Source organism: Manis javanica, chromosome 3 (assembly GCF_040802235.1).
Source record: "Manis javanica isolate MJ-LG chromosome 3, MJ_LKY, whole genome shotgun sequence".
In the NCBI taxonomy this organism is placed as follows: domain Eukaryota; kingdom Metazoa; phylum Chordata; class Mammalia; order Pholidota; family Manidae; genus Manis; species Manis javanica.
In genome coordinates this window covers 67,205,677-67,218,404 of record NC_133158.1, presented here as the reverse complement: position 1 = coordinate 67,218,404, position 12,728 = coordinate 67,205,677, and the positions used below count along the sequence as shown (strand labels likewise).

The window sequence follows — 12,728 nt, the reverse complement described above, 5'->3', positions numbered from 1 at the left end:
CCTACTGTTTCAAGTCTTATGTTCGGCACTAAATTACAGTCCTGAACTAGAGAGATATGATGCTGCATTTTGTGTTGTTGTTGTTTAGATAGATATTAAACAGTTAAGACCTAATAGTGCTACAAAAAGGAAAGTATAGCAAGAACATTAAACCATGCTTTGTGGTTAAGAAGAGCTGTTGAAGACACAGGTGATGGATAGAGGCACAGAATGGGGAAGTGTGTATTAAGCAGAGGGAACTCCAGAGAGGGCAGTGGCTGTGAAGGGTTGAAAGCACCTACTGCCTAGAGTAGGAGAGCAAAATGGGTATTGAAAAGGAGGCAGGAGTAGATCCTAAAATTGTCTCTAAACTGTGCTCAGGAGTTTAGAGTTTATTTCTATGGCAACTGAAAGCATGGAAGGGTGTTAAGGAGGGGAGTGATACATAGGTTCTCTCCATCCTCTCTCTATTGCAGCTCTTCCTATCTTTGAAAACACCTACTGTATCTTCCTTCTAAGTCTTCACTTCTCCACACCAAACACCCCAATATTTCCTTGACATTCTTCAGCGGCATGGCTGGCAAGCAGAATACAATGGTAGTTCTATCTGAATCAGATTGGTGGTTGCATTCAGGTTTGAATCCCAGTCTTGCACATAACTAGCTAATTAAACTTTACATCAATTCTTCAAATACAAAGTGGAAATGAAGAAAACACTACTTACAAGGCTGCTATGAGAATTCATTGAACTAGTGCATTATTATATCTTCCTGGTCTCTGGAGAAAGTCTAGTATGCCAAAAGCAGATACGATATACAATACATGATCAGTGGGGAATGCAGTATGACTGCTACTCCGGTTCCCTGGACATTAGGGCTCATTCTATCTGTTTCCTTGCAGTGACATCATAATGATACTCTCTCCTGATTTGGGGGACAATAGTACAATATCTCAATGTTTTCCCTATAAGCTATTATCAAGGAAGACTCAGGTTATTGAATTCTGTGGTTAGTACTTTGAAGTCATTTTTGGGAGTTACCAAGATGATGTTTTATTTTTAAAAGTGTGTGTGTGTGTGTGTGTGCGCGCGCGCGTGTGCGTGATGTGTTTTCTTTTCCTTTTAGTAGTTGTTCTTTCCTTCCTTCCTTCCTTCCTCTCACCTGATTGTAAAATATATGCCACTGGGGTTGGGGGCTAAATAGGAATTAAATGACAGAAAAATGTTAATAGCAAGATGTCTTAAAATACAAATTCTATCATCAGTGCATTTCCAAATTTCTGCCAGTTTGGACACACAGGCTTGCTTTCTATGTTTACACAAGTCAGTGATTTTAAAATAATTGAATAACTTAAATAATTAAAATAATTGGCATTGCTATGCAATATCATTTATTATAGCTTGGTTGCAGATTATCACATACTATGAATAAACTCATTCAGATAACTACGAATATACAAAAATTGTCATTTTTCAAGGTTCTTCATAATTTAAATCAATCCAATTTTTAAAGCTATTGAGCATACTTACACACAAATGGCATTATGCGAGGCATTGCAGAGGATATACAGATGAGCAATATAGAGCCCCTGACCTCAAATCGTTTACAATCTAAGAAGAAATGGACAATTCTCCTTTAAGATAGTCTCAGAATAAACTTCTCTTCTAAATCACTGATTCACTTCCATCTGAAGCTGAGCCCAACTAGGACAGTCTGATAGCCAGGATTGAAGTGGCAATTGTAGATAAAGCTTTTCTTGATAAAAATCAACATTTAAGGTAGGGAAGGAAACTAAACTACTCTCTAAGTTGTCTGCTGCAGGCCCCAGATAAGTAGAGATAAGGCAGTCATTGGGTTTGCTAACAGAACTAAACTGATACTCTATTATTGCTAATCAATTAAGATCTAGATGAAAATTTTTATCTGCAAGCTTAACACTTTAGTCTATAAATAGGTATTGTTTTGGTTTACTGTTACAGTCATACAAATTTAGCAGCTTAAAATAACACCCATGTATTATCTCCCAGTTTTGTGAATCAGAAATCCAGGCACAGCTGTGACTCTGCTGGATCACTGCTTGGAGTCCCACAAGGATGAAATCAAAGCACTGGCACAGCTGCCTGCATTTCTGAAGGCTCTGGGAAGAATCTATTTCCCAGCTCCTTCAGGTGTTGGCAGAATGCAGTTCCACGTGGTTGTAGGACTGTTTTCTTGCTGCCTGGGGGTTGTTCTGAGCTTCCAGAGGCCACCTGCATTCCCTGGCTTATGGCCGCCTTCAGAGCCAGCAGTGGTAGGGCAAATACTTCTCAATGATTTAAACTCACAGTTTTCTTTCCTGATTCCAACCAATAAAAGCTTCATGGTCATTTTCCACCCTTTATTTTTCTCTTTTCTAAATACATTTATTTTTAGCATACTATAACTGAATGTTAACTGGATATATATTCTATGAAGGAGCCTGTTAAATTTACTCACAAGTTAATCATAAAGTGGGTAAGAAACAATTATGGTAACAAGCACTCTGTGAACAAAGGATTTGAACCACAACAAAACATAAATTTGTGTCAAGACAAAAGGACCACACTTCATCCTGTGCTATCATAAATAATACATCCCTCAGGGGGCTAATACTACCATGCAATAAACTTTAATATCACAAACCTAGTTAATGTCAAGTTGTGCACAGTGTGAACAAAAGTACTGGAACCCAAGGAGTGTGTCTCATGTTCTGAACCAGCAATAGCAACACTGGGGGGAAAGAATACTGAGATCCTCTCTTAGCTTTTTTGGGTCGTAAAAGGCAACTGAAGAACCTGTGAGAAGCAGTCCAGAAGGCCAGGTAGCCGGGCTCCCATCTCCTGGAGATAAGCAATATAATCGGTGATATGGAATAGAGGGTTTCTGTTTGATTTTTGTTTTTGTTTTTTTAGAATAACAGGATTGGGAAATTGTATGTAACCTACTGAGGCTTTGGAGCCAGAACTTGGGTTTTGGCCAAGGAAAAAGGTTAACTTAGCCAAGTCCCTAGGGTCTCTTACTCTTTTTATTTGTAAAATAGGGGTGATAGGTTGTCTGGCAGACCTATTGTAAGTATTAAATGAGATCTTTTATTTCCATAGTTCTCTGTGGCTGCATTTTAGGATCCCCTGGAAAAATTTTTTACAACATACCATTCTCAGGGTCTCACTCTCTTTGTAATTCTTTTGTGCAGACAGGGATAAGAATCCGGGTCAAGAACCATGGGTTTATATAAAGCACCTAGTAGGTACTGAAAAATGGGAGTTGCTTTTACTATAATTACTCCGTATTCTCTTTAACACAGCGGAGGCTCAGTGAATATGATATGGGATCTTCAAAGCTGAAGATGTCCGGACTGGCCCACCCTCCCACCAGACCCCTGCTCCCGGCGTAGCCGCGCCTAACTGGCTCTCCAGCTCGCGGCTGCCTTCCGCCCCGGCGGGACTGTGAGCTCCTTGCAGGTAGGAACCGAGTCCACTTTGTGCCCACCGTGTCTGTGTCCACGCATGCGAACGCTAGTCATCCCGCTGCCCTGACCGCAGGAAGAACGAAGGAACCTGTGTCAGTAAAGTCTGGAGAACACTCGTTCAGCCTAAGAGAAGACTAAGTGAGGCTCACTGCTCCCTGACTCGCTAACAGATTTGAGGGCGAGGTTGTGGGAACTGCCCGGCTGCCGGGTCCAAACTTACCGAAAGGACGGGCCGCCGCCCAGCGTTCCAGGCACAGCAGCAGCCGGAGATCTCCGTTTACTGCGGTTACCACGGCAACGCCACCCCGCCTCCGTGTGGGCGGAGACTGACGGGTCGTGGGGCGCATGCGGCCTCCCCGCCTCCCGAGCTGCCTGTGAGGAAATCCCCGCGCGGTGCCACTGGGACCCTCAGTCTCACTCACCGTTTGGTCCTGTCTAGTTCGTGGCCCAGGTCCCAGATTCAAAGCCAAACACAGAAAAGCCTAACATTCTACTGGTTTACTGTCCTAGCTTAATTTTTATATCCAGTTTATTATTGTTATAATTATAATTATCCTAATTATGTTATCTTGATAGTTAAACGAAATGTCTTTTGAATACTTTTGAAGATACCTGCCCACTAAAGTATAGGCTTAGCTTAAGAGAGTTGTGGGTTTAGCAGTTTGCTCTGCAGCTGCTCTGCGGTGCACAACCAAAGCTCATGCTGATTGTTAAATACCTAATGTCACTGGCTACAAAACAGTTTTAAAATGGCTACAACACCGCAGTAATATGTGACAAAGCACTTTGTATCCAGAATATAAAGGACTCATAATTCAGTAAGAAAAAAAAGGAGCAACCTAAATTTTTAAATGGACAAAGGACTTTGAATACTGACTGCACCACATCTGATATGTGAGTGGTTGATAAACACATGACAAAAAGATGCATAATGGTAGTTCCCAGGGATGTGAACACACACTCCACTCCCACTGGAATGGATAAAATTTTTTAAACTGCTGGCACAGAATGTGTAAGGATGTGGAGTGACTGGAACTCTCATATACTGCTCTTGGGTATGTAAAAGGTCACGAGCACTTTGGGAAACCGTTTGGCAGTTTCTTTAATAGTGAAACATTTATCAGGCCATTCCATGTCCAAGGTATAAACCCAAGAGAAACAAAAACTTATTCATACAAAGCCTTGTATATGTGAATGTTCACAGCAGCTATATGCACAAGGGCCAAAAACGTAAACAATCCAAATGTCCATGGACAGGTGAACAAAATAAATAGACTTTGAAATGTAAAACTACTCGTAAGTAAAAAGGAAGAAATTGATACAACATGGATGACTCTCAACAATGGTGAAAGGAGGCAAATACAAAATAGCACATGGTATATGATTCCATTTATGTAAAATGCAAACAAAACTGGTGACTAAAACCAGATCAGTGGTTGCCTAGCCCTGGAGCAAAGGGTTGTATGCCCCGTGAAGAGACAAGAGAAATCTTTTGGAAGTGATAGAAATGTGTTTTAATTGCCATGGCAGTTTGTGTGTATATATACTCTTTAAATGGATGTTGTCTATTACATGTAAATTATTTCTTAATAAAATTGATTTTAAAAGTGGCTGTTATATTTTACTGGTTTCCATGATGTTATGCAACAGTTTTGTGTGTACGAAGGATAAACTTGTTTTTAAACAGCATGTTAGTTACATTTTCAAATAATATTCTCCGTATGTTCTTTCAACCTCCAAACATCTCTTCAGGTGAAATCCCTCTAAATGTAAAGCACTGGGTTGAACTGTTAACCTAAGAAAAACACAATAAATTCACTACAGAATGTCCTTAAAATCTGGAAACACAGAAGAAATGGTATATTTATTTGTACACTGAAAAACTGGTAGTCATCATCACTGGATGCTGACTGTGAGTCAGGTCCTGTTCTTAACATACTTACATATATTTACCTCACTAATCCTTACAGCCCCATAAGAAGGATATATTACTAAATCTAACTTTCAGAAGGGAAAGATGAGATTAATTTGCCCAAGGGACACAGCTCAGAGGCAGAGATGGCACCTGAATCCAAGCTTTCTGATGGCAATACTTACTCCTAGCCACTGTGCTATATGTTATTTCTTATAAATAAGAAAAAGTCCAGCAAGTATTTTTTAAAGGTCTTCAAGTCCTGGGTTTCTTATAAGTACTCAGACACTGGCAACTTACTTCACCTCTAGGACTTAATTTTCTCATCTGCAAAGGGAGATGGGTGGCATTTAAGCATGCTTAACTCGGGTTTACTTTGAGATTTAAATGAGATAATAGGGATACTGCATCTTAGCACAGAGTCTGCCCCAGGCACAGCTCAATAAAGGAGACCTATTACTATCATGGTGCTGCCGTCCCCCACACACTGTAAGAGGGCAGCACAGCCTGCTTTGGAGGAAGACTGCCTATGCATGCTCCCATGCCAGGGCCACCACTCCCTAGTGTGTGACCTTGAGAGAGAACTTACCCGCTTGTACCTCAGTTTGCTCATCTATAAAATAATACCCCACAGTGGTGTTATGAAGTCATGTGAAGTGGCTAAACAGTGCTTTGTCCTCAGTAAATGCTAAATTATCATTAAATTCTACTAACCCAAGTGATTTTGCTGTAAAATATAAGAATAGTTATATCATAACTATGGGTTTAACTGTCAGTCTGTTTTCTCTGACAAGCTGCAGTTGGGAGAACTGTAAATCTTATTAAAGTTCAGCAAGTGATTAGCAGCTTTCTGGGGCAGATTGGAGAAGTCATGTTACCTAAAACCTTGAGTTTAAACACAAAGAAACAGAAGTCCTGAGTTAGGACTGTTAAAAGTAAATGTAAATGTAGTGCATCACAGCCAGACAACAGGGCTCACCCCTCTGCAGTGCTACAGATCGGTGGTTCCCAAACTTGAGCATGGATCAGAGTCACATTGAAGGGCTTCTTAAACCAGACACCAGAGTTTCTGATCAGTAGGTCTGGGAGGGGGCCAAGAATGTTCCTTTCTAGCCATCACCCCCGTGGTGTTCTTGCTACTGGTCAGGGCTCACACTCTCAGATCCACTGGTTCTCTTGGCTCTGAAAGCTACGAACGAGGGCCCAAGACAGTTTAACTGGTAATTAAAATCAAACATGAACACATTTATGATTTGGGGACAATGAATATCTTTAAAGGGATGTTTTCCAGTGTTGGCTCCAAAGTAGAATCATCTGAGGGGCTTCTTTTAAAATATTGATGTTGGTGTCCTTCCACTAGAGATTCTAATTTAATTGGTGTGGAGTGAGACCCTGGCACTGAGAATTTTAGAAGGTCCCCAGATGACTCTAAATGGCAGCCAAAGTTGAGAAGCACTGCTTTACAAGGCTAAGAAAGAAAGGCTCTTTTCTCTACATCTATCATTCTCGGGGTTTTCATCTATTTTGTATCTTATCAGGAAAAAGAAATATTAACAGGATGGGTACTTAAATGCCAATTACACTGGGTGCCAATGTGCTAGTGGTAAAAGGTTTTGTGATGGTTCCTCACTCTGGCTTCACGTTACATCTCCTTTAGCAGCTTTTTTAAATGCCATGCCAAGGGTTCACTCCCCAGGAAGTTCAGTTTGGTATTTTTTTCAATTCTCCCAAAATTGAGAATCATGGCTTTTGGGGTTTTTAAAGGAGGATAGAGGAGAAAAATAAAGGGCCAACCAGTTAGAAAACAGTAAGAAAAACTCACGTCAAAAAAATACATTTACAAACCAAGCAGATAATTGACATTTCAATCATAAAAGGAATAGCACTGAAATGGTTTTGTACTCAGACAGGGCTAGTATTTATTAAATACCAAGTTTCAAAAAGTACAATACATTTTTTGAAGTCTCTGCAATAATGCAAATGAATACAGATGACTTCCCATAAATAACATCAGTGATACCAGAAGAAAATAATTTTGTTTGTGCCACCACAACAGAACAAGCCCAAATGAAGCTGCATAGGACCCTTCCTAGAAGAGCATTTTACAACTACAGGTGGAGGGAAGCTGTCTGAGAAAGTTCCTCAAGTAGTTTCAGTGTGCTTCCCCTCCCTGACTCCCACTGCACTTAGGTTGAGAATTCTTATCATAGAGCAAAGGGACAGAGATAATTCAAAATACAAGTCTAAAGTAGAAACCAATGTGTGAGAGCCAAACAGGAGTCTTGAAGAACCTACCCTGAATGCATAGTAGAATCAGGATTGGGAAAACTGACAGCAATATTTTGTATTCAATTTTGTTTCAGACATTAAGTATACCAATAAATCAATGTTACTGCATTTAGACATTTGAGCTCTGTGATCATTATTTATTTGATGTACATTAGCATTACTGATGACATTTTCACATTTTTAGGCTATGTAAGAATTTTATAATATATACAACCACTCTTACCTGCTTAAATAAATATAAACAAATACTCCCAAGATTATTTTTTTAAGATGTGTATTCCACTTGATGAAAAAACTGATGGACAACAATGACTTTCTCAAAAAAAAGAGGGTGTTCAATTTTTCTGAAAGCCAGCACACAGAGGCATTTTATTGTAAGTTATATGCAAAGCAACTTAGTTCTTCAGAAAAAAAAGAAGTGAAATAGATCAACATTTAAGATACACTAAACAAAAAAAGAAAACCTGAATATGATAAATATAAAAACATATTACTCAAAAAAAGCCTTAAAATACTTATAAACTATTAGAACATAAAACTTCGATTTCCCTATGATTAAAATTTTATTCAGAGGAGGTTTTGGTTAGTTGTTAGAAATCTATTTGAAAAGGTCAAATATTAAAATAATTGTTTCTTTCTTTGTTCTATTAGTTCTAAGTCACAAGATCTTTGAAGGTTTTCTCTGAAGAAGGGTATAACATGAGCAGAGAAAGGGGAGTGGAGGCTTAAGAATATATTAGTAAAAACAAACTCTGTAAAGCTTGACTTCACTTATGCCACGTGGGTAGACAGGGCAAACCAGCCTTCTTCGTTCTGTTTGTCAACCTATTGAAAACAAAGAGGCAAAATGGATTTACAAAGTAACCAGGAACATGAGTCCACTCAAGATTTATAATTATTTAGACCAACTACCCAGAACCAAACTTATCCTATAACATTGAAGAGTGGTGAAAATTAAACTGCTACTGACAATTGTTACCTTCTAACAGATACTCCCAAATAACTGACTCCCTGGTCAACAGATCCCCTTACTGATTTAGAAAATGTAATTTTTTAAAAAAGAATAAGTCCATAGCATGTATAATGTGGCGGGGGGGGGGAGCATGGGGAGGGCTGTACAACACAGAGAAGACTAGTAGTGATTCTACAGCATCTTACTACACTGATGGAACAGTGACTGTAATGGGGTTTGTGGGGGGGACTTGGTGAAGGGGGGAGCCTAGTAAATATAATGTTCTTCATGTAATTATAGATTAATGATAACAAAATTTTTTAAAAAAAGGATAAGTCCAGTATTTTATACAAATCAGGTACAACTTTTTAAAATATTAAGAAGAGTTATGTGATCTTAAATTTGTTACTGAATTCCAGACACTACAAATTACATAAAACAGTTTACTTCAAAGCCTTTTCAGAATATAAGAATCAGCAAAGGACAAATCTAGTGCAGGACAATTGGGATATCGGAGCCTGTCAACTACTTTGGACTATAAATACTCACTGTTTATTGAAGCACTCACTATGTGATCTAATCACTAAAATTGGTAATAAGAATGGCAAAGATCACCTTCCCCCATATCAGACAATTTGTCAGTTCAAGTTTACAAATGTAATGTTTAGAATTTCGAAGATATCCTCACAATTTGCTATGACCAGATACTCAAAGGAACTGTATTTTGCTGTATTATCGACACAGAATACTGCCTACTGCAAAAATTTTGGGTAGATTATAAGATGCTAAGTTTCTATAGATTCCTATAGCAAATCAGCACACATGAAGAACACGTAAGACATTTATTTACCCTTTGTACCATAACTTCTTTAATGAGTAACACACTCAGATACGGCTAGCTAGGACAAAGTGACAGGGAAAATGACTGACCCGGGGTTCTGGCTCCCCAAGCCCTACAGAGCCACAGCAAGGACTGAGGGAACCAATATCCCAGTATCCCTGCAATCTCAGGAAACACCTGTGTGTCCTGCCACACTATTTGAAATGCTCTGCCTGAACCGGTAATTTCCAGTCTTTGCTGGAAACTGAAGGGCTTATTTGTTTTCTGAAATCAAGGTGAATTAGTATTTATTTTCTTTGGGAAATTTTATATCATCTTTAGGATAACTGGAATAATAATTAAGCATTACTAAATCAACAGATCAGCCTCCATCAACCCTGACTCCCTTGACCCCTACACACATTTCACAACTACATTTCATCACATACCTTTGCCCTTAGGGATCCTCCACTTCCTGAAGTGGCATTTAATGGAGAACAAGAATTACTAGTAGCCCCTGAAGATCTATTTATAAGAAATAAAACATAGGGAGAGAGTGATCTATCATTATTAACCTTCAAAATTTATGTAAGACTGACAGTTCTCAATACTGGCAACAGCTTGACTGGGAATGGCTGAGTTAAGCCCAAATGAGGTAAATTATCTGTAACATATTTTCACCAACCTATGTTTTTAGAAGAAAAATTAACAGGCTTTCTCTTTTAGAGCAGCTTTAGGTTTACAGAAAGACTGAGAGTAAGGTACAAAGACTTCCAATACAGTCCTCCCCTCCACCCCTTCCAAAGCTTTTCCTATTATTATCACCTTGCTTCAGTATGGTACATCTGTTACAATTAATGAGATTAAATTGATACACTACTATTAATTAAATCCATAGTTTTCAATAGGGCTCATGCTGTGTTATATATCCTGTGGGTTTTAACATATGAAATCTCATGTAGCAACCATTACAGTATCATAGTGGTAAGTTCTTAACATTAAAGGGGAACAATGGATGTAGGGGGTGGGGAAGAACCCCAAGGTAAAGGAGAAGTAAGGAGACTTGGAGCAGCAGTACAATGCAGCAGTAAGCATGGAGAGCAGAGATGGAAGAAACAGGTACATTCTTTGGGTCACCATTTACCAACCATGTGATCCATCTAAGCAATTAGGAACTTCAGTTCCATTTATTATAAAGGAAGAAAATACTAGTGGTCAATTTACCCACTCTGTCATCTATTATCTCCTAATTCTGTAACGGATTAGGCATCCCATGTATGTGCTATTATCCCACTTTTGTTTCAATAGCCAACCCATGGTTTTCTACTTAATTAAGACTTGTACTTCACTCTTCCTCCTTTTCCCCAAAAATCTGCTCTCCAGTTGTTAGAGTAGGCAGTTAGTTAGGCATAAGCAGAGAAAAGGGCCAGTCTATCACCAAGGAAGACTCCTCCCTGGCCAACCCCTAAGCACCCCTTAGTTCCCAGTTCACAGTCAAGGATGCCTAGTTTGTCAGGAGGCCCAGACAGTCAAGGACACCTAGATTGTCAAGAGGCCCAGGACCACAAGGGTTTCCCTGATTATAGGGCATATGCAAGGTCCGAAGATCTGGTCTGAAGTAACCCCACCTCATTAAAAAACACCTAAATCTAATTAGCATTTTGGCCCCTTTGTAGGCTTCACTTAGGTACTTATGAGTTAGGTGCCTGCACACTGAGAAAAAGGTTACATAACCTAGAGTTGTCAATCAAATGACATAAGATGCAGGGCAGGCTCTTCTGCGGCAGCCTGGTCAAGAGAGAGACGGAAGACTGCTTAAATGCTCAGGAAGTCAAGAGTTTAGCTGCTGGAAGTCTGTAAGCAATTGCATAAACTATAGACGTTTTAAAAATCCTCACCATAAAAGGCTCATTTAAGGTTATTTTCATACTTAATTCATGATGAATTTATTTTTTGATTAGAAATGAGTTAAACCAAATCAGGTTAGCAGGAACATCAAAGGTAGAAGACAAAGTTCCTCTTCAAGTTTTCAGGCTGACCAAGCCCTACAATGCTGGGTTTAGCCTGAGCAATTCCACCCTCTGCCATTATTCTCTTCTGTGGTTTTTGCCAACCTTGGCACACGGACCTTCAAGCAGGGTTTAATCTGGTTTTTAAAAGTAAAGGGGAGATTGGATTAAAGACGGCGGGGTGAGAGGTGAGAGAGAGACCTCCTCCTCAAACCACATATAATATGAAAATATAATTAATATAACTAGTCCTGAAAGAGCAACAGGAAAGAGGGCTGCACTGGACTGCATACACATGGAGAAAAGAGCAAGGTACCAAAGCTGGGACCAGGCAGGACCCAAGCCCTTCCCCCACCCCAGCTCACCGGGCAGGAGGAAGAGAAACAGAGCGGGGAGGGAGTGAAGACCTGGACTGCTCACACCTAGCCCTGGAGATCTGCTCTGGGAGCACAAACCCATATTGCATGGTGCTCTGGTGATTAGTAGCGTTGGATAGCTAAGACAGGCAGAATACCTAGAGAGACAGAGATTCCAGATGCCTGTAGAAAACAGGAATTCATATATGGCTGAGCTGAGCAGGCAGTCTGAGAGATTTCCTAACAGTGAGAGGGCTGCTAAAGGTGCAAGGATTACACAGAGTTTACTGCTCAGGAGAAAGGACAGGTAGACAAAATTGTCCGGGTGAACTCTGCCCAGCAGGTTGGGAACTTAAATGATCTTCAGGCGCTCCATCCCCCTGGCTGGCCACACAGCTCCAAGGCCTCCCACTGTGATACACAGCCTGCTGTGTCTTCCTCTCAGCTAGCCTTCACCTGGCTTGCAAACTGGCAGCACCTGCCCTCACATCAGGCCAGCCAGAGAGAAGCGCCACCTACAGCAGCTACAACCACAAAGCATAGAGGCTTACACCTGTGTGTTCAGCCCACTGGTTCTGGCTATGGAGACAGGCATAACATCCAGAAAACAGGAAACAGCTTTTTCCTCCCCACAGGCACCAGCACCACACCCCTGCCACCCCCCAACATCACTCCAGGGGCTGAGCATCTCCAGAGAGTAGAGCTTTTGGGCACTAGAGGGGGCCACACACAAATATGAAATGTCAAAGGAACCTGGTTCAAAGCAAAATCTCAATACCGGAGAAAGGACTGAGTGACACTGAATTAATAAACCTTCCTAGAAGAGATTTCAAAATAAAAATCATAAACATGCTCACGGACGTACAGAAAAATATTCAAGAACTCAGGAATGAATTTAGGACAGAGATCCATTCATTGAAGAGCA

At 40.2% G+C, this 12,728-nt stretch overlaps 2 protein-coding genes across 17 annotated transcripts in view; both read right to left on the bottom strand.

The window, feature by feature from the left end:
• CFAP44 (cilia and flagella associated protein 44) overlaps positions 1–7,171 on the bottom strand; it is a 105,683-nt gene extending 98,512 nt beyond the window's left edge. For 3 of the 4 annotated variants that reach the window (XM_073231663.1, XM_073231666.1, XM_073231664.1), the window contains exon 1: positions 3,686–7,171. In XM_073231663.1, coding sequence (XP_073087764.1) covers positions 3,686–3,812 — 127 coding nt within the window. In that variant the 5' untranslated portion in view covers positions 3,813–7,171. Of the gene's footprint in view, positions 1–703; positions 840–3,685 lie in introns of those variants that run through there. The other variant, XM_073231665.1, reaches the window with a different exon arrangement.
• Positions 7,172–8,216: 1,045 nt separating this feature from the next.
• Positions 8,217–12,728, bottom strand: part of SPICE1 (spindle and centriole associated protein 1) — a 58,211-nt gene continuing 53,699 nt past the window's right edge. For all 13 annotated transcript variants that reach the window (XR_012129207.1, XR_012129208.1, XM_073231672.1 and 10 more), the window contains 2 exons: positions 9,888–9,963; positions 8,217–8,491 (listed from right to left, as the gene is read on the bottom strand). Coding sequence is in view for 11 of the 13 variants with exons in the window: in XM_073231672.1 (XP_073087773.1) it covers positions 8,438–8,491; positions 9,888–9,963 (130 nt within the window). In the remaining 2 variants the exon portion in view is untranslated. The remainder of the gene's footprint in view (positions 8,492–9,887; positions 9,964–12,728) is intronic.